Here is a 25,395-nt window from a genome sequence, read left to right on the forward strand (position 1 = left end):
TTAAAGAATTAAGTAAACTATATTTAGCATAACGCAAAATGACTTGATATCTCATAAAATGATCCTGCATAACACAGAGACTGCGTTTACATAAAAAAGCATTGAAAACGAGCACAAAACAGGACGAAACGTTGCACTGTGAGTTGCAGACAAAGTGCTTTATTGTTTAGAGCAATGCTTATGGAATGAAGTGTATAATATCGGTTTACATCATAACACATGAGTCGCTTTTGGTTGTTCTCAAAGCAGATTTTAGACTCATATCTGTGAGTGTGATGCACATTTTAACCAGAGATTCCCCATCGCTGCTATTTCCTTCACTATCTAGATTAGAAAACGACATGAACAGTCACGAACTATACGTTTGATTTTCTTTCACTAAGCGTGTAAACCTGCAGACAAAACTCATCCGTTCGCGGCGCCCAGAAAATAAACTCCACTTGCTGTAAAGCACATTACAGTTTTGTGACGAGTTGCCCATAAATAACCACATTGAGCAATAATGCTTTTGGCAAATGAAGAACATTGTGAATGGATGCCATCTAGAAGGCGTGGAGTGAAGCTGTATCCCACAGTAGCACGTTTCACATTTTGTGAAATCACATATCGCTGCGTGTGTATCCAGAAGCTGAAGCGATGCACTGATAATACAATCAAAGTCTGCTGCTAAGAAAGCCACTTTTGTCATGCCCATGTTGTACGTCAATATTATTACATCCAAGAAGACCAGGGTTTGTTTTCTCTCCCAAAGAGAGCACAATAAAAACGAATCTTTTCCCGAAGCGCAATGGTTTCCCAAATGCACAAGCAGCGCTCAGTTTATTAAGAAAATGAAACACAAACCAAAGACGCTGTAACAAGGGTGCCGGGTAATACTTCCAGATAAAATGTTTGAGAAAGCCTGAACACAATTTACAGTTAACACTATAACAAGAGCCACACCTACTCATATCAACAAATTCACAATGCACACTCTTGTCCAAAGACTTGCACATAGAACTAGCCGGTCAAGAAGAAACAGTGACTTCTTCATTGACCGGGTGTTGTGAACAGAACGAAACATCCCGTATCTGTTTGTGAGTAACAGAGGGTTATGAAATATCCCCCTCACATAAAAAAGGTAAATAAAATAAACACTGAAAATATGTCAGGAGTTTTTCAACAACCACCCTAGGAAAATAATATTTGACTTCGGTTTGGGGAAACAGATAGTTTAAAAACACAGAATTAAATAACTTGTAAAAAGGCACGACTCTTGCACAGTGTATACATCGAAAACACAGTATAAAGCAGATATGGGACAATCTTAAAAACAATAGACCTGGGGTGTCAGGGCACAGAAGAAAAAATATATATGCATGAAATATACAACTCTGGACTAATCCAGATCAAACATGAAAAAATATTGCAACAAGCATCTCTTTTTTCCTTTCTTTTTTTAGACAGTACTCACAATTTAAAACGGTATCTCTTCATGAATCAGAACACTTTTACCAAATCACTTAAAAATTCTGACATTTACATGTCCGGATTAAAATTTGATGTAAAAATAATGTGCAAGTGTTCAAAAAATCTAAACCAACATAAAATGAGGAGGCCTTTTTGAACTGGATAAAAAAAGTTAATCTCTAAATCACATTACCTGTTTCTAATCCACTGCCGTTTACAAACGCATTCACATCTGTTAACAGGTATTATGTTTCCCTTGTAAATACCACTGCTGAACCAACAGGATTATGTCAACATTTTGGTTCCGTTCATTGTGTGCAAAATATACAACATTTTGCAGACAATTTGAACGTTCTGAGAATTTACAACAAAACTCACGAGAGACACATAAAATAAAAAAAAAGATTATTTTTACAAAGCACCCCTTCCCCAAACCTCCATGGAATACTGAAACACAACGCAAATGGGTGTGTCCTGGTACGATGCGAGAGGTAAACTATGTTTTGTCTGCTGAGAACAAGCATATGCGTGAGAACACGTGAACCTGCAAGGCTGCATTTAACAGTGCCTCATAGTGCTATCGTTGCAGCTTGTAACAGACCAAGTGATCCTAATAAAAAGTGCAACAGTTTAAGGTGCTGATGGCAACTGAATCACTAATGTAACAGAATTCACTGATGACTGAAGAGAAACCACTGATCCTGCTGTTTCAGTGTCTTCATTCTCTCTCCCGTCAAGTTGCTGCAAAATTGAAAATGACAACCAAAAAAAAAGTCCAGAACCTTTCCCTCCATCTCAGAGTAACTCCACGAATGTGCCTCAGAACACTGAAGAAACATGCAAGACGGATTCGGCTGTTTGTCCACACAAGGCAAGTGGGGCAATGGGTCCTTCTTTTGTAAATGAATAAAAGGGCATTTCTGGTTAGTCTCTGTCCAGAGCAGGAAGTGGACTGTGCGGATAATTTGCAAACAGGTGCCGTGGTGTCAAGTGCTTTGTGAGTCTTTGCAGAGCTTAAAAGAAGCTGTAGATCCTGGTGGACATGTAGCAGAATGGGCAGCCTTGATATGGCTTGAAATGGGATTTGAAAGCCAGGTGTGTGGTAAATGGTTTCGATTGAGAAGATCTTCTGTTCCGATGTGTCCTTGATTCCCAGTGACCTCATTCTACACATCCATTAACTGAACCACAGACCATCACGCAAGCTCTCCTATCTCTGTCCTCTCCCGTGTTAAAAGGCAGGAAAAATAAAAAATGGTACAAACAAGAATAAGGGACATGCATTTAGAAAGCAGTAAAAAGCCCCCTCCCCTCCCCCCAATTCGGCTATAACTGTTGTCCTTTTATCACTCTCATGGTCCCACAAAACAAAGAACAAGTAACTGAAAATGTAAACGAATGGTGGATGTAGCTGCTGTAAGGGTGCCCCCCTGTGGCAGATCAGGTGAGAGAGTGTTCTACACCCCTCTGCAGGCGTCCCTCTTTATCCCACTGAACTCAACTCATTTGCCTTGAACTCGGGCAGAATGTTAGAGATGAACTCGTAAAATCTTTTCGAGTACTGCTCCGGGTTCACGGTGGAAATCTCCGCCCCAGCCTAAGACAAAACAAAGCACATGTCTGAGGTCGAACCTTTACAGAGGTGTTGAGTCATGCATACACTTACATAAATGATATAAAAGAGCAATGCTTAAAATAGTTGTTTCGTTTGTAGCATGTGCCAAGTGGTCGTGTAATAAGCGGGATAATGTACAAGCAGACGGCTGTTATCGAGAAATAATTATTTCTGAGATAACAACCGGCTGCATGTACATTATCCCCTACTTAAAGTCTGAGGCTAATAAAAATGTCCTTCTTTTCATGGTTAAACTTCGAATATCAGTTAAAAGGAAACTAAATACTAAAATAGATGTTAAAAAAAAAAAGGTATATTTTTAATCAAAAGAACTCACCCCATGCTTTACTGTTTTGGCTGCATGAGCTGCTTTTTTCTTGGCATCGTAATGCTGCAGGATATCAATAACAGCCATAAAATAGACCTCCTTTCTAGGGGAATCTGAGGAAAAAAAGTCAATGGTTAGAACCTCATTCCAGAGCCAAATGTGCTGGAACATCTGCACAAGGCCCATTTCAAAACGGCACAGCACATAATCTGGCATTTTTTCCTTCACTACTCACTTTCATGGCTTTTGATGGCGTAGACGTCAATGCTAGGGTCAAAGTCTCCCGGCGACAGGGGTTTAGCGCTGTCCAGAGTGTAACTGGGACTGTCAGGGGGGGTGCCAACAATCCCTCCGTCGCTTTCTCCCTCCTCTTCTCCCTCATTATCCTCACTCTCCACGTCCTCCTGTTCTGCCCTCTCCACATCATGGATCCCAACCAGAAGACTGTAGTCCATCAACTTCAGCAAAGCAAGAAACTTGATGGAGAAAACAGACAGAAAAAAGTTTAAAAATTATAAAAGTAGAATAAGAGTGAAAGTGACAAAGAAAATGAATAATTGAATGCTTTTTATTGCAGAGATAAATACGTACCTCCACATCCTTACGAAGCTTATCAAGGAAGGTTTTCTTACTCTCCTCATCGATGTAAATTTTCTGCCCATCGTTGATAAAATCATTATCTTTGTATGTGGGGAGTTCTTTAGCCTGCCATAACAGAGCAAAGATGACAATGTGCTTAGAAATGAGAGTGAAATGCCAAAATCACTAGCAACCAAAAAATATTATTTCAGGTCCTGACACTCTTGTAATGTCATGTTATATTTTGTAGCCCAGCAGGGGGAGCTATAGACTCAATTAACAGCAGTTGTGAGATGAATTCTGTTGTCTGTAGTGTCTAGCCTCTCTATGATAAGCAAATGACACAACAGTTTGGATGACTGCGGATGATTCAGATGATGTGCATTTTGGTTCATAGTGCATTGGGATAATTCAGGATGACATAACTAAAATGAGCTTTTAAACACAGGTTAAGACCTGCTCAATGCATCAATACAGTGACTAAATAACCTACACAAGCCGATACAAAAACCAGCAACTACACACCATGAATCAACATTGCAATGTTATGCATTATACAGCTTGGCCATAAGCAATGAATATCTCTTAAAAATTAGGTAAGAATCCTTCATACCTAGTCCAAACCATAGAAATAAATGCTAATGAAAAGTCTACAAAAAGATTCTACCCAAGACCTTCTTCATTTGCAGCACATTTGGGAAGCTTTACTCTAGACTCCAGTAAAAACATTAATGGACTTTACCAGCCTGTACCATTTGCTCATTTCCCAACATGCTAAAGCAAATAAATAGTATCTATCATATTGTTGTGAAATCTTAGGTCATTGACGACCTCAGCAGGTGGGTCAGAAAATGCTAAACCCTCATCACATAAAACTACAAGTGAACAGACATCCATCTGAGAGCACTGATGAAACATTTAGCATCCATTAGAGAAACATCATCACCTAAGAGGGACCGTGTTTACAGAGCTTTGGTACTGACTGAGCACATTAAAGTGCTTTACTCTCTAAAGAAGACCCCTTTACATGATTCAATCAATTCCCAGTAGATACAATCCCATCCCGATTTTATAGGAGAATGTTCTGACTTCAAAGGGGAACAAAGAACATGTAGATCATTAAACGCACTGAATCATTCTTAAAAAACAACATAACAAAAATCCATATTGTGATAAGATTGTAGAAAGCAAACAGTGAAAAGAAACGTTCCAAAAAGCTGCAAGACTGATTCACACAGTATATGCCAACACAGCTTGGCCTGAGAAGAAACCTCTAAACCCAAGACAGGATAAGCTGATGTGTGATTAGGAAGAAACGACCCGAGCCTGTTTCACAAGAGTGTTTCGCCTAACTTTTAACATGGGGAAAAAACTTTATGGCTAGTACACAAAAGTGAATCCAAGTATCTGATCCAAATAATTGTGTGAATCATAAAAACATGCAATTGAGCAAAACCAGAACACAAACATGGACTTCACAAATATTTTGAAGAACGCTGCTTCAAAGTCCACATTTGCACGAACGAGTAGAAGTGCAATTTAAAAGAAAACCTGTTCTCAGAAAACAAACAAACCCTTTGAGGAAAATGGACCATTTCTGCACTTCTTCATGACCTGCTCAATCAACAAGCAGCTTAATGTCTGATAAAACATTGAGTTCAAGGGTGTGAAGTCTTATATCCATTTGTGAACCATAGACAGACGGTCTGTATCCCTGTTAAGCGGTAACCTTAAATTGGCAGGCTTTCAACAGCCGTCTATAAAGCTGCCTTTGGCCAAAAATAGCACAGCAGCAGGTTTGGCATGAGACAATCAAGCATTTCAAATTAAAACTATAGAAAATATACTGTTTGTTGCTTATGTCTGCAAAATGCATAAATAAAAACTAGTATAAATCAGTTGCAGCACATCTAATTTATCTGAGCAATGAGAGAGCATATTTCAACTTGGTCATAAAACAAAGGGATTCACAGAAGATCTGCACATAACATAACATGGGAGCAGTTCAGAGCTGGTGTCACATTTCTCATTCTGTGTCCAGCTGTGAATTGAAGACATTTTTTTTGTCTGCTTTTATCCCTCTCCAAAACTGATTTCGGATACAGGGAGGACTTCGCACACCCTAGGATGTATCCAAGAAAATGTGGGGGATCACAGTGTCCACTGTGACAGAATAAAAGGATTAAACTAGGGATTGAGTAACTAGTGCTCTCACTGACCACCAGTGAACCATCCTGACCTAAAACAACGCAGAAAATAAAGAATAAAAGATACTCCATACAAAACACTATACTAAGAGATGTGTCATGATCTCAAGCAGAAATCCATTTCTAATCCGTCTAATCCAAAATGTTTCTTCATTGTGAAGTACTAGTTCACCGTATGATGACAAAAACAGCTCAAGCTTTGTTAATAAGGCTGTATTTTTATTTACAGCACCAGTGTTGATGCTACTGCAGTTTACAGCCTCTTGGTTTAAGCTCCATAGCTTAAAAAAGCACCAAGGACTCCGCTTTACCTCGACACTCTAAGTATAGGATAGATCTACATCTGTGCTCCAATAATCACACAGAAGCTCACTCGCTCTCATACTTGCGCTCTTGGTTGCCATGAATTAATGCACGAAGTGACAAACAACCTACGTTTTTATTACGAGGCAATAAAACTGATAAAACACTGTCATCCTTTAAAGTTACACATAAAATAAATTCTCTAAAAAGTACAAATGTTTTACCGCACCTTAAACAGAATTAAGAAAGAATATGCATTTCCGCCTCATGACTGATAAAAAACTTATATTATGGATGTTAAAAACAACTTGAAGTGATATTTCACCCAAAAATGAAATTTTCTGTCATCATTTACTCACCTTTTTGTCATTTCAAACCTGTATGACTTCCTTTCTTCCGCAGAACGAAAAAAGAAGATGTTTTATAATAAAATACTATTGTATTGACATTAAAACCACTGCAAGTGAATGGGGTCCAGTTAACAACATTTTTCAAAATATCTTTTGTGTTCTGCAGAAGAAGGAAAGTCATTCTGGTTTGAAATGACAAGAGGGTGAGAAAATGATGACAGAATTTTATTTTGGGTGAACTATCACTTGAATTATTTTCCTGCACCTTTCATCAAATTGTCACTCAAGAGATTGGGCTTGAGGATAAAACTGACCTTTTCTTTGTCACTTGCTTCTCTGGCGACGGTAGATCCCTACAGGAAAGAAAAGATGAACCTTGTCAACTCTTGTCATAATCATCATCCGATACTGACATCTGTAAATTGACTTTGGTAGCCAGTTCTCATAATCCTCACCTTCAGGTCATACTTCTTAAACACAGACAACCGGTGGCTGAACACGTTGCGTGTGACTATCATATAAGTCTCGTCTCCGTCGACAGTGAGGCGGTACATGCCGAGAAACTGGGGTAGCAGTGTGGTGCCGTGACATTCCACGATATACTGAAGCACAAAAGATCATATGATCAAACCGGAAGATGTATTAGTATTCATATTACATTGGTAGGATGTCTGCAAAGATGAGCAGAGTTTTTAAAGAATACATAAACCAAACAATGTAGCGTAGTAGTCACACCTGATGGTACTTCTTGAGGATGTTGTGCATCTCAGCCACGTCCTCGCTGCTGATGGTCTTGATGACGTACCTCTTGTCATATGAGGTGTGAAAGCGAGCGCCACTCCGGCCCTGAGCTTCACTCACAAGGGGCGCGCTTCGGGTCAAAGAGTTCTGCCAACACACAAGAGAAAAAGACCTTATAACACACAATATAAATATCAAGAGATTTTTTACACGATTTTATACTCAAAAGCCCTATTCGGATAGTAATTGTTTCTCATAGGGACGCAAGATATTTTCTCCATTTACAACTGGTAAATGGTGATTTTATTGGCATCCAAATCCAAATGATTCCATTCTGTAAGTCTGTTCTAACCACTTAAAAGCACCGTAGAGTGTTGCTCTTTAGGAGGTTCAGGGATTACAGTGTCTGATGCATTAAAAACACATTAAATGCCAGCATAAAAAGTACAACACGACTCACATAACGTCATATCACACACTCACCTAAAGCGCTTGTGCGAACAGAGAGAAAGTTCACAGACGGAAGAAAGTGCTTCCTTTTGCCTTTCTATATTTTGCAAAAGCACAATGTTTTGTGGCTATCGTGGATCGACGCAAATAAATGTAAACCCTTTACAGCTTCGAATGATATCATAGGAGTCTGTATGATGACCAGATGATACAGAGTTTAATAAGTTTCGGCTGTTAACATGATCGCGCAGATGCGTCACGCAAGCACACACACAAAAGTTCACATAAATTCTAGCTAACTTGATCGATAGATCAGGATCGCTGCTTCACTACTCAGAGAGGAAGATGATAAGAAAAGAAAGAAGACAAGAAAAAACATGAAAACGTTAGATATTGGTTCCATTATAATTATTAAATACGTGCAAATTGTCATGTGACTAAGCAGTGAGCACGTGAGAAAAGCAATTTACGGGTTTGCGGGATAACAAACTCACACCTACACCGTAAATGTATGTTTGTCCGAATGCATGACTTTTACCAAGGAGCCATGCAGATTTATTTTTACACCAATCTTTTGAGAAACAATTATCATTCGAAAAGGTTGAAAGACTTTTTAAAGGGATATTTCACAGGCAAATCTAAATTACCCCATGTTTAACTCACTCTCGAGGCATCCTGACTGAACATGATTTTTTTCTTAAATAATGCAGTTGAAATTATAATGTTCAATAAATGTCATTTTACTTCCAAGTGGTAGAATGGGAGTGAATGGGCGTTGACTTTCTGAAGCTCAAAAAAGTGTCTCCAGAGAACTAGTTAACTAGTGAAATATCCCTTTAACGCTTCCATGTTCAGTCTGAGAGATTTGCACTTTCATAGCGGAGAGTCAGCTGAAGAACAGTCTTCCTCCTAATTTCTTTGTCTGTTAACGTTGCAAATATGAATTTATTTAAGAGGAATTTGGAATACCATCAATTTTTATATCGTATTCACATCATTAATTATAAATGTTGTTCACCCACAAACAACAGATCACAGTTTTCTCTATAACACTCCAGTGGTCTGCCTTTGTGTCTGCGCTTATCCGCCCTAGTTTCATAAAAACGCTCGCTGTGGATACATGATGCACTTGAAAGGACTAAACGGTTGCTGTCTGTGCTTAGTGAGCATGAGTGACAGGCACAGCTGCACAGAGCTGGCAGCTCACACCACTCTACGAAGATTCTCAAGCTCTGATGCCTTCGACTGAAAACATACACGCAACCATATTCACATGTTACGAGTCTCTATATCTCAGTCGATCTCTGTTCCTTAAACCTAAGCTTGAATTTCCCCTTCTATACACTCATCAAGTGGTACTCATCAAGTTTTATTCCAGAACCAAAAGCCGGATATGAGATTTCGAAAGCTAAAGATCTTCCCAGGCTGAGTCAGAATGAGCGCCTGTAGCCATTCAGCTGACTGGTTGTTCCGAAGGGAAGTGTGTACACAGATGGGCTGAAAATAGTGATGATGAGGCAGGCAGCTTTTAAGGGACTCGGGTTGGACTGAAAAACCACCACACCGAAAACTAAACCTATGGCACTGTAAGTTTACATTAGAGATCTGTAATATAAAACAACTATGTAATCATGTAGGAAGTCACATCTAGCCATAGCCATAATGTCACCTAGCCACATTAAGCCACATTCTTGTCAAAATCCGCCCACTTAGATGGGGGCAGGTTTATTTAAAACAGATAATAACATAATAATAGACCTGTGTGGAAAGAGCAGCAGTCTCCATTATGAAAATGCAGCCACAGAAAAAAAATATTTCAAAATAATTTCAAAGAGCAAATGTTCTGAATTTACTATTTATAGGTTTGTGTTAGGAAGAAATGCTCATTTTTGTTTCAATCTCTGAACTACCAACAATATTTTTACCAAATTTAAAATAAAAATGTATTTGCATTTATTGGCAGAAAATGAAAACTGGAGAAACAGGTTAAAATAACAGAAAAGATGTTCTGTATTTTTTTCAGACTACAAATACTGCAAAGAAAATGATTCACTTTTAAGCAATACAACAGTAATATTTGTATATGTTTTTAGGAAATGTGAAAAATGCACACACTATTCAAATGGGACATTTACAACAAAAAACTGTAGTGTTTCTGGTTTCTGCTAGGATTTTATAGATCAGTGGGGCTGGATGACATCTCCGGCTAATTAACGTATTCATGATGTCATCACGTAGTATTGTGTGTTGCAACTTCAGACTAGTTTTGCTTCTACTTTCTAAACCTTTTTAATAAAGCATATTGCCCAATAAAGCAATTGTTTCATATTTATATAACAACAGTGTCACATTTTTTTTGTACTCATTTATTCACGAGTCGGCTGCTGTACGGTGAACGGAATGTGATGCTTCTCCAGAGATACTCTTATTATAGGGAGATGAAAACTAGCATCTGCATTCCGTTTAAGCCAGGGTGTTAGCATTAGCCGTCATGCTTTTTTGGGCTAAATGTTGTAGGCTTTGGCTTCTCCCTTCGTAGTAGGTTAGATGCTGACAGAGAGAGGTGATCCCTGCTCCAGGAAAGGGAGACCTTCTGTCAAAAAACGCTATGTTTGTCGTATGCACCTCTACTGAACAAAAATCAATAAAACTTATGAAAGAGATGCTAACGTAGAAACACTGGCGAGACAACTTGGGAATGAATGGGAAACAGTGCGTCACCGATAGTTGCAGCCATGGTGGGGATTTTTGGTGTGACGGCACTCCACGGCAAAATGAATACAGCGAAAACGCTGAACTAACAAAAACTAACTTATACGGACGTTACGTGAGGAATGGGGACATGGAGAGTGTCAAAATAAAGGTAGGCTACCTCATATCAATATATCATGTATTGCATCGATAGGGCTGTGCAATTAATGGAAAATGAATCGTAATCGTCAACTTTGGCCTTCAACAATTAGAAAAACAAATTATTGTGGTGCATTCCATTTTGCATGGATCCTCTATTTTCTTGTGGTTTAAATCTACCTTATTATATATATTTATATGTATATTATATATTTATATTTATCTAACCGCATATAAAGCCACCCCTTTCCATGTGGTTTAGCTGTGCCATTTCTTTACATTTATTTTTCAGTTGATTGCACAGTTTAAAAGGCAAGTTTCTTCATTTTTCTATGCTGTTTTAAAAGGTAATGAGTATTGGTGTTAAATAATTGGGATCTCAATATTGGCTAAAATAATATTGATTATAATTTTTGTCATAATCGAGCAGCCCTAGCATCGATATGATTAGAAAATTACACCCATACACTAGACACTCACTAAATATCTTTAACCAAGACCCTAAATTAAGCATCATGTTCTGGGAAACTGATGTTTTTTGGTGTATGTGTCAGGGTTACAGTCACGCAAACGTAATGCATTTTAACCCACACAAGAGACATGGAGCTCCGACAAAGACTGTTAACTGTTACTGATTACAGAGAACAATGAAAGCATAACTTCCTCATTAAATAAAATGTTGAGAAAGGCCTTTCTGTCTAATGCACATTGATTGCAGCTATTCTTCCTAAAAAGGCTATTTTCTTTCATGAAAGGGAAATAAGGAATAGAATATGAGGGCAATTAAGAACATTTGTACGTGGGAGGCTGAAAGATCCAAGGACAGCTCAGCCTTACCGTGCTATTACGGGTAATAACGGTCTTCCTTACGACAGCAAATTGAGTAGTTAATGACTAAATTACCTCTTGTTAATCATGGGCTTTTCTCATCAAGACTCAAATCTGTTTGGCATTGTTTAGAAGCGAGTACACTGTTGTCTTGTGCTGTTCAATTGCAGAATTGCACTGTGGCTCTGAAAATCTCCACATTTAGATTAAAGGTGACACCTTCGATCATTTCTTAGCCTACCTGAAAGTCCTGGTCATCGATGTTGAACCGCTCTCTCAAATTACGGAAAACAAGAGGACAGTACTCCTTGAACTTGAAATGGCTTGGCATATTCTCTCTGAAAAGCAAAGCAGAGAATGGATAACAGTGAGTTTACATCAGCAAACCTCTATGATGACACAATGTTGGATCTTTAGGATTAAGGACATGGGTGAAAACAATACAGCATTGTGAAACAATGTGGGTGTGAATGGAGAAGTTTCAGAGTAACTCACTTGTTGAAAAGGTGGTTGTCCACCTTGATCTTTGAGTAAGCCTTGAAGTCATCAGGCATTAACATGATGGGGATCTGAACATGGCTCAACTCGTTTATCTAAAGAAAGAGACACAGAGATGAGATTATGTCATAGGCAGCTTGTTCAGGTTTTTGATAGCAGATAAAAGGGCAGGCTGATATGTGTGAAATATACAGTATAATAACATTTATTTTATATACTATTTACACTTTGATACAATTTCTAACGACAAGGAAATAATTGTATTTTTGGAACTGATATTAGGGGAAAATTTTATGCAAACTTTTTATTATATAACAATTATTATAATGACGGAGGTGACATTTTAACAACCACTGCATGCAAACACACAGGCACGAGGTGCTGAGATGTGCTCGGCACTGAACTGGGGATGTGTTGTGCCTCATCAGAAGGCGATATCTCTGTGACACAAAGCACTGCTTTGCTCAGCTCAGGAACTGAAACAATGTGATACATTCACCAGTCATCAGTTCCTACTTTGTAAAGTTTGCTCTTGTAAAAACAACACTTGAACCATTCTGTAATAAAACTGTAATTACTGACGTTTCTGCCGCACAGTGAGAAGTGGGATTTTAAAATGGATGTGGACAACATTGTGAGTTTTAATTCCAACAATAAGGTCGAGTGACTCATAGGTTCTTTCCCTCGATTAGGAAATAAATAAATTAAGCACACTACTGCAATCTAAACTCAAGAGAGCTGCAGAGGGCTTTAATTACTGTGATATATTTGTTTGTTTGAGGATGTGCACGGACCGGTCTAATTATACTCAATCAAATAGGCATGAAGCACCATGGGAGATCTGAGATAACATCTGAGTCTGACACTTTCAGCAGACATAAATGATCAGCAGAACAGTCACTAAGCAACAAACAATAGACCCAATATAAAAAGGTATAAATATGTGGCCATGGACCACAAAACCAGTCATAAGTAGCACGAGAATGATTGTATGATTGTTCTTTTACGCCAAAAATCATTAGGATATTAAGAAAAGATCATGGTCCATGAAGATATTTTGTAAATATTTTGATATTTTCCTACCTTAAATATATAAAAACATTATTTTTGTGAGTGGATGCAGCAAAATCACAAATAAAAATGTCCGGAAACATGCCTGCGCATCGCTCGCTCGCTGTCTGCTTTCGGGGTCATCTACTCTCCACAACTTCATAACATTAGTAACTCAATAGAGAGCGTTTAAACAAACCTGTTTCTTCTTAGCAACGGCCTTTGATAGACAACTTTACAAGTGATTTTCTCAATATTTTGATTTTTTGCACCCTCAGATTTCAGATATTTAAATTAATTGTATGCATCTTGACCAAATATTTTACTATCCTAACAAACATCACTACATACATGAATGGAAATCTTATTTATTTGGCTTTTAGATTATGTATAAATCTCAATTTCAAAAAAAGTATCCTTATGACTGGTTTTGTCAATGTTCACATGTATTTTTTGTTTTAAATTTAGAAATAAATAAACAGCTATCTGATTATTAAGAAAAGGGAAATACAAGCAAATTGTGACATGCATGGTTAGATTTAAGGAAGCCAGTATATCTTGCATGTGCAACATCTAAAAGTTATTCAAGATTAGAAAAAATACAGATCTTTATAAAGAAGTGAGATATAGCTTTTTTTATCACTATCTCCGTTTGAAACTAAAATTGCAGGTTCTTCAATCCATCTAAATAAAACCTGACAGCTCAAATCATTATTAGAGATTTTAATTTTAAACAAACAAAATGACAAAATACAAGTAACAACATAAGCAGCAGAGTCAAAGTTGCATTATATGACCTCATTTTGGGGCTCACTGCTTGTCAGTCAAAGCGTTTAACTGAGTGTGCTTATAGATGGTTGGAAACAGGAAGTTTGGGTTGCCTTTCTAAACCTAGAGGGATATTGCATAGACCTACCGTGATTTGACCTCTCCGAGAATGAGGATCAGTAAGGTCTCTAGAGACTTTCCTATTGGCTAGTCAAATGTCAAGCTTGTGGATTGAGAGGTGTCTCAAAACACAGTGCACTGTGGGTAAGCAGTCCTACCTACAGGAGGCAGAATTTGTCTTGTTTTTCTAGTTTGAGATTGTGCATCAATTTTTCAGTATTTCAACTATATTTAAAAACCTCTTTGACATTAGACATCCTTGAGTCATATCATGGAATATTTAGCTTTTCATAACTAAATCAATCAGCAGAACAATTTCAGACCTGTGTAATTTTCATCAGTGATTAAAGAAAATAATAGTTCAATGTATAATAAATATTGCAAATAACTATTTATGAAGGAATCATTGTATTACCTTACATGTAACTTACGTAATAATAAAATATACATAAATCCTTCTGTTTTAAAAATTCTTCTGTTTTTGACAAAAAAGGGTGGAGTTTTAACCTGTCCTAAGCCAACACCCAAGGGCCAGTCCGAGTAGGCTTTGGGTTACTGAAACCCTTTACGTGAATGCAGATTGTGAAAGGAAGTCAGGCATTTTAAAGAAGGTCACTTGAAACCCTTTAAAACGTCTTGCTCCTGACACAAGCAAGTGTAAAGAGGCAGTAATGCATGCTGTGGTTACAGTTTAGTGAGTTAGGCTCCTCTTACACGCTGCGGTCTGAATTTAGGCTATGCTGAGCACTAGGTATAAGAAGTTCATTTTATTTGTAAGTTTGCCAAACAGCAAAAGGAGTATGATCAATCTGACATGAATTACAATTTAAGTGGACTCCATTCAAACAACACAAAAATGATACTGTCTTTTTAAACAATGTTTAAGGAAGGTAAACATCACCCAAATTTCAGGAACTCAAAATGAACATAGATTCACATTTCATTCAAGTTAGTGTTCCCACTCAAAACTAAAGCAGAAACAAGTTTTGCAGACACAAAGTGTTTATCCAATTTATATGGATGTCTGTCTGACCAGAAGACATGTAACTGCAGTGTTACTCACAGGATTTTCTGTGACTATGGCGCAAGGAGGCTTCACGTATGAATAAGCATATCCGTGACGACATACTTGCGTTTACTCTCTGATGTTACACACACGGTACTTTAATACATCTTAATGCCAAATAAAGTGGTTGTTGTGGACATAAAATATGTAAAAGGCTTTATATGTTTCTGTCAACAGACATAAAAGAATAAGTACTAATGTTCATTTTATACGTCCAGTCAGTAACTCGACAGGTGCTTGACAACGCTGTTGTGTGATTCATGTTTTGGCGCTTCAGAAATATCCCAGCAAAACATCGCAAGATAGAGATCGCTATCTTTTTATGAAAAGTGTAACGCTGTTTGTAACAATGGCGGAACAAATTAGACTGTGGGCCAAAATAGCATGTCAAAAGTAACATAAAATAAATAATACTGATGTAAATACATACAACCAACAATTCTTTCCTGCAGGTTGAGATATGGTATTTAGCTAAAATGCAACTAAAGTTTCGCAGGCAACAGATTCTTACAGAAACATGTGCGAGCAGAGAGAGGTATGAGATTGACTTTCTAGAAAACTAACCCGGCCTGCACACAAAAGTGAAGCAACAGGCAGCGCTGAAGGAAACGGCTCCCTGGAGCCTGATGGATACAGTGACCCCACGTCATCTACAGCGGGGGGGCTTCTCAATGTCTCAGTAGCTACAGAAAGCAAAGTTATACCTTTTAAGGGTTGTCTACTAGAGATATAGCGAGAAGAGTGAGTAAGAGGTTTTGTGGAAACATACACCCGACACCAGTCAAAAATGTCAATAATATTTAAAAGGTTGTGACAAAAATACCACCATTACCAAAATTAATTATATCTTAGTTTTATATTGTAGTGGAGTAGGCGGGGCGAAACCGGTGAGTAATTGCTAATGAGCGCCAGCTGTGCGTGCACAGATCTCGAATCACGTAGGAGATCGGGAGCATATAAGAGAAAGAGCGACTGGACCCGAACATGCTTATGTTTGTTTTTATGTTGTATTCGCCGGCCGTCGACCATGAGGAGCGGCCGGCTGTCTTTTTACTTTTGATTATGTTTAATTAAATGTTTAAATGTTTGCCGGTTCCTGTCTCCTTCCTTCCCTACATTGAATCTTTCTACATATATCTTTGATAATATTTAGTCCTGAGTTTAGATACAGTAGTTCCCAACTGATTAAACTGAACTGATTCTCATGGACGGCATGGCATGTTATAGGTTAAAAAATGCATCTAGAAATTAGGGAGGAATATATACCTAAATATATAAAAACATAATTACACAAGAGTTTTGTAAAGTATAGATCACAAATTTGTAAAGTATAGATCACATAATACTAGCGATACCCTCAGCTGATGATTTGGTACATGTCTCGACGCTGGGTTCACGATCCGGCACGGTAGGGCTGGGTGACATATATCGCGATTCACGCTAATTATACATGTATACATGTCTACTCTAAATCGATTCTGAAATCGATGTTTTATGCACAGCACTTTGATCAGTAGGAAATACTGCTCGATCTGAAATCACTACAAGATTGAGTCCTTTATAACGTACATTTGAAAAAGCAACACTCTTCTAACATCATCACTATAAAAGCCTCTAGCTTTCGGATGTGGCGGCATTTAACTTTAAGTCATTGAGAAGCAGAGCTTTAGAATCGCACGATATATCACTCAGCCCTCACAATATTTAACTGAAATTCTGTTATTTAATTAATTTAATTGGTGTAATTAAATGTTCCATACAAAGATTTAACTGTTTTGACAAATTACTTTACCTAAGTATTAAATTAAACCTGGTCATTACCTTTATTTTTCAGAAAAGTTCAGTAACTTCTGGATATGCATTGTTACAACACAGAAAATATTAGACCATGAACGACATGTACCAGTTCAATCAGTCTCATTTTGACTCATTTGTTCAGTGAAGGGAGAATTCATTTAGTACATTCAACCAATGAAACGCTAGAACAAATTAACCTTAACAGCCTAAAAACCAGTTAGCCTCTGGAGTTGGAAACCTATATCCAATAAATTCTATTTACTGCTCAGTGAGCCATTGACTAAATTTAGCAATTTCAGAGACAAGGCGCAGCACAATATTAGAACTGTAGAACTGTTATATTAGAATAATTTCCACCTACATGCTATATCCTTTGCGGATCCAAGGATACTGGTCTAACATTTTTGACAAACCGAAGACCAGATCAGGGCTCCAGACTGCGACCAAATGGTCGCATTTTGCGACCAAAATTTAAGAGTGTGCGACTGAATTTTACATCCAGTCGCACATTTGCTACCAGTAAATTTGCCTCCCCCACCCTCCGTATTTTTTTATACATTAAACGTGGAAGGGGCACGTCAATGATCAATGAAATGAGCAATGAAATAATCAATGAGACGCGAGCGCACACGCACGCAAACACACACACACTCGCAAACATACTCATGAGACGCGAGCACACACTCGCGTTTCATTGAGTGATGCCTGTCTGTGAGGCGGCCAATGCGTGTGAGAAGAATAGGAAATGGCCACTGTAAGTGGCTAAAATGCGTGGAGCGGGAGGGGCCTAGAGATAATCGAGCGCGCGTAAACATCTGTGGGAAGGAAACGGAGACAAATATCATCACAACCTGATTTGTGACCCTGGACAACAAGACCAGTCGTAAGTCGCACGGGTATATTTCCGACAAAAGACGAAAATACATTGTTAGGGTCAAAATGATCAATTTTTATTTTATGTCAAAAATCGTTAGTATATTAAGTAAAGATCATGTTCCATGAAGATATTTTGTAAATTTCCTACCCTAAATATGTCAAAACTTTATTTTTGTGAGTCGATCCCTTAATATCGCGAACAAAAAATGGTCAGAAACATGCCTACAAACTTAACTCGCTGCTGTCCGCTCTATGAAAACTACCCATTCAAGTTTGCTATCTATGTAAAGTTAAGAGATTCCGCTTTCAAATTAATCTACTCTCTTCTATGTCATTACAAGGGTAAGCCAATAGAGAGTGTTAAAACAAACCTGTTTCCTCTTAGCAACGGCCTGCTATAGAGTCTCACGTGCGCAGCGTACACAATCCGTCATGATCGCGCTTCAAAACATGGATTCTGATGGAAGTGCGTTTGCTCAATCTAAACGCTAATGACAGCAATAATTTAACGAACCTAGTAAATGATTGTTTCGCAAATCATTGGGAAGATAATACAGAATGTCCAGAGACCGGCTTGACATAATAGGATGCCCCGGAAGACGACGAATTCAATCAATGTTTAGATCGCTTCGACTCCGTGACATGAAGGAATACAAAGTGTTCACTGCGGACTCAGAATTCAACCCGCTTGAGTGGGAAAATTCTTCAAAGTTCAGGTCAGTTAGTCACAAACGTTCTTAAATACCTTCTTTACAAAGTAGTGGTTTTCATGAGTTGTTTATGTCAAAGTTATGCCAATTTTGCTCTGACAAAATGTAAACAAAACATCATCTTAGCATGTAGATCTGCCTCTGTTAATGATGATTCGTTGCCAGCTCAAGTGTAAAATTTGATATGTTCCTGGAGAATTATTTTTATGAAATTGTGTGTGTATACAGTTTAAGCTGTGGTAAATCAATGGTGTAAGTTTCATTTATTTCCCATCATTAGTAATATGCGTTGCTAAGGACTACTTCTGGAAAACTTTATAGGCGATTTTCTCAATATTTTGATTTTTTCCACTCTCATATTCCAGAATTTTAAATGGTTATATCTCGGCCAAATAGTGTCCTATCATAACAAACTATATACCAATAGAAAGTGTATTTAGTCAGCTTTCATGTGGTGTATAAATCTCAATTTTGAAAAATTTACCCATAAGACTGGTTTTGTCGTCCAGGGTCACATATGTGCGTGTGTCTGAGCTATGAGCAAGCGAACTATTGATTCGTTCATCCGACCTGCGGCTAGTGTACCAGTGCCAGAGTCTACAGTGTCACCATCGGATGATGATGCAGAGTCAGAGGTTGGTGTGGCGAAAAAAAGTCACATTGTAACTGTGAAATGACCGAAAGGTTACTAAGCACTTTGTTACTAAGCACTTTTTTTATTCTGAATGTATGGTATTTTGTTTACTATATGTACTGTCATGACAGCGATGGTGCTGTCAGTTTACCTTGTTGTTGCATCTTCAAAAGTGCAGAATAAAATGTGACACTGAATTTGAAACAGAACATTGTAATTTCTGCATCTATTATTAAAGTATTTATTAGTAATACAGTGGAAATTAGTAGATTTGGTTAGCATGTTGATTTACGGTATGTGCCCCTAAATTTTCTGGTTGTGCCCCTAAAATTTTCAGTTGGGGGCCACTGTGCTCCTGGTGAAAAAAGTTAGTCTGGAGCCCTGCAGATGCACAAGACCTAGGAGGTCTCCACCACAGCTAGATCTTTGCAACTTTAAACAGAATTACTTCTAAAAGCCACTGCCTTAGACTCTAAATGCCCCTTTATGTGAAGGCCATGTTATAGGTATAACACAAGCCTGAAGCAAAAGCTAAGTTTGTTCAACAACTGGTGTATGATCTGCACTTATCTCTGTGCAGTGTGCACCCATCTCACTAAGCCAAGTTTCACACCACCACTTCCTGTTTGTCTCTATGGCAGCGAAATCAGGTTTCCGCTACAACACTGACAAGCTTACGCTCAATGCAGGAAGACTAGTTGAGAGAATGCTCATCCTCCTACCAGATGTTTATAAAGCTCTTTGTTTCTATGCACTGTGCAGTCATATCTTTTAGTCATTCAAAGAAAGTGGGGTGTTTGGCATTTCAGCCTTCCAGTCATTCTTGCTGCAACAATGCCGTCATTTACTGCGTATAAGCCTATGAATCTAAAAACAGAAAGAGCAATAAACTTTGATGCAAGGACAGCTGTTTGACCAATTTCATGAAAAATGAATGACAATTGCATGTCTTCAAAGTGTTCCTGACTTAATTGAACAAACTCTGTTATATACTAAATACACTTAAAACACAGCAAAAAAAAGCCTGCAATGTGGAAACCAGGAAGTGGAGCATTTCTCTAACCTTACTGGCTCATTCAAATTTTGGTGGAAGCTCAAAGAATAGGCCCTAAAGGTCACATATGATTTATAGTTTACCTACATGCATTATAATCCTCAGATGTAAGCCATATCATCGGGAGCTCTAAAACAGGAGTTTATAAACTGCAAATCTGACAAAGAAACTTAGATTAACAAAAGTGTTGTAAAACATCATGCTTTTTTGCTCACACACTGTGTCAGTCAAGAAATGCACAACCACAATAATAGAATACCCAATTGTATTTAAAATATTTTTAAACATAGCAGTACATTGTGTGCAAGCTGTTAAAGATAAGGGGCTAACCTTAAACATGTAAGCATTTGTAAGTTTAAAGACAAAATAGAAAAAAAAACATGTGATTACATCTCAGATGTTGAACTTTAATTTCTCAAGGTTAAAATCAAACCAGATACACTGGTCATTCACCTTTGCTGCACACTGGATCGGATTAAGCACTACGTACCATAAAATGTATTGTAAATTGGTAAACACCCTGCCTCCATTACATAACTTTGTCATGTCATTATAAGTGTTTGATCACAAAATTTCAGTGATTGTTCCACAATAATAATAATATATCGATATCGGACTGATTTTACTCCTAATATAAGTAGCGGCCCTCCAAAAACCATATCGGTAGGGCTCTACTTAAAAGCTTTTGATTAAGCTTTTAAGATTTTGATGATGATCAGCATTTGCCCCAGGCTGCGTAAAAATAAAATAGTGCGTCTATTTTCCCAGTGCCACAGATTGACTGCAGTATTTTTAGAAACTTCTTATGCAATCCAGAGACAGACAGAGCAACTATTGGACAGGCCGGGAGAGTCTGGGCAGCATTGAAAGCTTTACAAAGAGAAAAGTGAGAGATAAAAGAGATTAAGAGGGAGTATGTGTGTGTAAGACTTGTGTAAAGTATGCAGAAACGGCAATATAGAGGAACAGCATAGTGATTTTCAATGGCTTTCTGGAGTGTTTGGATTCAATACTCATCTAAATTTAAGATTTGCCTTATTAAAATGAATAACCTTTTATTAATCTCAATGCAAATACAAATTAGTCTTAAGTACACACACAAAACAAATAGCTTGAAAAAAACAAAAGCAGAGATGCTCCTTGATACGACAGAGAATAAGGTTACATTATATTCCCTTTTCAATGGTTTGCTAATGAAATTCAAGCACGATCGTGGTCCTTAGTGGTCAAGAGCTGCTTTCTGTTTAGTAGTCTGAGCTCAGTGAGGGCCTGCAGCTGCATGCATGATTCATTAGCAATGTAAGCACCACAGAGAGCTGCAGCAACTACTCCACCCTTAACTTTCTTGACCACATGGTCCTTGAGTTTAAACGGCAGCCACGGATCCAAACAATCCAACATCAGGGTTTTAGGCCCATTTGCACGGCTCGGCACCAAACAGCAATTCATTTAATTTGCTGGGCTTTTACAGATAAGTACGGATCTGTTTTTTGCTACTTCAGGATCTCTCTCGTGATTTTTGGCCTCCCCCTCTTTCCAATTCCATTAGAGCCCTGCAAGACCAAGACCTGACATCCACTTTGACCTGGGGCACAAAGCAGGCCAAGAGGCCACAGCTTTCTGTTGATGTATGCTGTATTTGGTGCAAAACAACCGAACATTATTACCTTGGAATTAATAGACGGTAATAAACGTAATGCGTCCCAAAGTTAATCAAAAACAACAGTCCTTGTAGAGTAGTTTATTTTATTACAATTCATATAAAAATCTAAATATAAACATTCAAAATGTATATAAAGTTAATATCATATAAATTGTTAAATTATACAGAGTAATTAACAAAAACTGACCCGAGGGTAACTTTGGACCAGGCACGTGCGTACAATAAAACATCTACAGATATTTATTTAGATTTTTTACCTGAATTTACCAGGATCGGGTATCGCTCCTTTCCTTCTTCAACCTTGTATCTCCCTATTTCGCGTTTTTTTCTTCTTACCATAAACCATATTATTAGTCACCTGTTATGTTTGCCACAAGGGATGCAGCGAAAACTGAATTATTCTATTTACCGCACTTAAAAACATCACGGTCAATTAATCGTAAAGGCTTCGTTACACCGCGTGTTTATGTTGCAGAGAACAGAACTGTTGCAACTTGCAGAAAATGAAAACAAAGTTACACCGGCAGAGCACCAGCAGTGCTTATCAGAGACATGGAGGCTACAACACACACTAGATTAACTATGGCAGAGAGATCATACAGCGAATCTTACATGTAAATTAAAAATCAAGACTGTAGCGGTGACAGTTGGGCTTTCAGTGCAACGTAATCAAACAAAGCGCCATGATGTAAGTTGACTGAGTTGCACACCGGACATGAAGCGGTGTGTCGAGACTATTAAGTGTTGTTGTTTTTTGACTACTTTATTCAGATTTGGAACCTGATAACCACAGTTAGACCAACCTGAAACATCTGAAAAACACAGATACTTTAATTTGTGTGTTTAATTTATTACATTGCTCTGTGCTATTGGTCACAATTTTTTCTAATTTTACTACTTACAGATTTACGGTATTTGACTATATAAAAATTCGGTGAGTTAGGCTAATCGTTTTATGGTATTATAACATAATTTATTAAGGTTACATACAGAAAACAACTTATACTACTACAGTATTACTTATTTATTACTTTTTTGTGGCAGGGCGAGTGTAGAAATGTAGAAATTAATGAATGCATAATAATCTTCAGACTATAATGGCACCAACAAAATCCATAGTCATTGCATCCCTATTTGTCACTGGGTTTTACAAATATCTAACAAATAAAAAGTAGTAAAAGTGCTTATGTCAACTTTGATAAAATAATATTCAATCATTTTAAAAGTACAATGTTTTTTCTATTTCTTGAAAAACAGTGAATTTGGATATCCATGTCAACCATCCATGCAGTGTAAATATAAAAATACAGTAGTAACATTAACCCTAAGAATTGTTTATGTAACTAAGAAAAAGACATGCCAACACAACTTCCATTGGGAAAATGTCACCCATTTAGCAATGGTAGGAAACTGAAAAACTGAGACCTCCTAACAATGACATTTTAGGAAACATTTTTGTAAAACATTCAAGGAATGCTGTAAGATTGGTGGAGGGGATGAGTAACAGATGCCAAGAGGTTAAAGATGCCAAAAACCTTTTACCAGATTATAAACATAAAAAGGCATGTTTGACAGCTAGACATCAAAATTTCCACAGACATTCATAGATGATGTTGTGTTTTTTCTTGTAAATTCGGACCGTTTTTACTTAAGAGTGTACACTGTCAAACACACACATATAAAAGCTGAAAGATGGGCAAAGTAAACAAATCAAAAAAGGACTGCTTTCAACGAAAGGGCAAAAAGTTATATGAAATAAAAACAGTGCATGCAATAACAGAGTAGTCAGCTGACCACTTGCTTCAACAGAATTACAAGCTTATCTTGCAACCAAAACTTCCAACAGGAAATGATTACTCACCGACAAACTCACTACTGATACACATATTGTTTTGCAACCTCTTTGCATGCATAAATTACATAAAAGGACACGGATGCCCACTAACTGTGGTTTAATACTGCAATAGTTTTGAACTACACCCAATCACTTTAAGTAGTCAGAACTTGAATGGCGACAACAGTCTTAAATTTGATTATTTGTGCTGACATGCTTGTTTTGTTTCGAGAACAAGAGAATATGCAACTGCAAAAGCCTAGATGAAGACAAAACTGAATGTTCAAAGAAGACCAAGCCATGACTGATGATCATGAACTGCATGGACCCAACAGATGGTGGCAATTACTACTACAACTGTATAAAGAGCAACTGTCGTTTTCCAGTCGTAGTGAAATCTCATCCCATTAATAAATTAAATATATATCATGCTCTGACACAAACATAATAAAGAAAATGTACATTTGACTCACCGAATGGTTGATTCCCCACATGAGAACACTGAGCAAAGGGTCGCTGGCACGAAACAGCTTCACTTTCTGAGCCACGAAATGTTTCTTCTTCGTTTTTGTTTTGCTCGCCAACGATGCGACAGCGTTAGCAGCCGAGGCCATTGTTTTGTTGTATAACAATAAATTAACTATCACACAGTGACAAGTGCTTTAAATAAGCTAGTGGCGTCCTAACTGTCTCTTAGAAAAATGTCATTTGGCATAACGTTCAGTTAGCTAACCCCAGCCAGCTAACTGTACCAACCCAACTATTAGCTTGCTAGACAGTAGAATACCTCACCAAAATGTGATACAACACAAAGTTATTACATAAAGCATTAATGTTAAGAGCAAAAATCTGTATTAGCTTTTAAATCTTCATCCGTAAACTGCAAAAGCTTTTAGGACTTCATTTGCAAGCCTTACTGGCTAACTAGCTAACAAGCCAAGCAAGCTTTCCTCAATACCTCTTTTTAAGACTCCGCTTATACGAATGAAGAAAATGACTAACGGATATCACAGAATATGAAGAGTAAAACCTAAAACCTAGAACGTCAGTCTAATAGACAAAAGAAATAATGGGGTGAAGAGACATCCACTGCATCGCTGCTCCATAGCATGCTAACTCACCCCAGTCAAGCTAAGCCAACAAACCCTTCAAATATGTATCGTGCAAAAATCCCACTCCCACTTTCTTTCTTTGTCGCGTGTCTGCCCCAATAAGAGTGCTACTATCAGAAAAAGGTGGTATTCCGAGTGTGGAAAATGCCAGAGCCTAAGATTTTGTCAGCAAACGTTATATTGCTGTAAGTTCGCGTATCCGGTTCAGCCCCGCACTGCCCGAATGACGGACTGACAGGTCCACACACTCGCAAGCGCGCGCACACAATGAAAAAGTGGGAGGAGGTCGAGACACTGCCTCATACACACAAACAGTAACACAAACACTTTGATTTATCACTCCAAATGGTATTCGTCGAGGCAACGGGTAAAACCTGAATGAAAAGCCAGACACATGCACGATCTTGCACATAATCGAGTTTTTAAAAGAAAAGCATAATGCTGAGAATCTTTCGACATCAGACAGAGTAAATGATCTATACAAATACCTACAAATCTGATTAGATCAAAAAC

General features: G+C 37.8%; 1 protein-coding gene across 1 annotated transcript; it reads right to left on the minus strand.

Annotated features, from left to right (window-relative positions):
- Window positions 1-788: 788 nt before the first annotated feature.
- On the minus strand, window positions 789-25,303 carry pip4k2aa (phosphatidylinositol-5-phosphate 4-kinase, type II, alpha a). The gene is made up of 10 exons (XM_056738003.1): window positions 24,244-25,303; window positions 12,196-12,293; window positions 11,942-12,038; window positions 7,567-7,719; window positions 7,287-7,433; window positions 7,146-7,184; window positions 3,984-4,097; window positions 3,628-3,868; window positions 3,402-3,505; window positions 789-3,046 (listed from the first exon to the last, which is right to left on the minus strand). Exons 1-10 carry the CDS (start codon window positions 24,382-24,384, stop codon window positions 2,933-2,935), a joined length of 1,248 nt encoding a protein of 415 aa, XP_056593981.1. The 5' UTR covers window positions 24,385-25,303; the 3' UTR covers window positions 789-2,932.
- Window positions 25,304-25,395: the final 92 nt, after the last annotated feature.

Source organism: Triplophysa dalaica, chromosome 23 (genome assembly GCF_015846415.1).
Source record: "Triplophysa dalaica isolate WHDGS20190420 chromosome 23, ASM1584641v1, whole genome shotgun sequence".
Classification (NCBI taxonomy): Eukaryota; Metazoa; Chordata; class Actinopteri; order Cypriniformes; family Nemacheilidae; genus Triplophysa; species Triplophysa dalaica.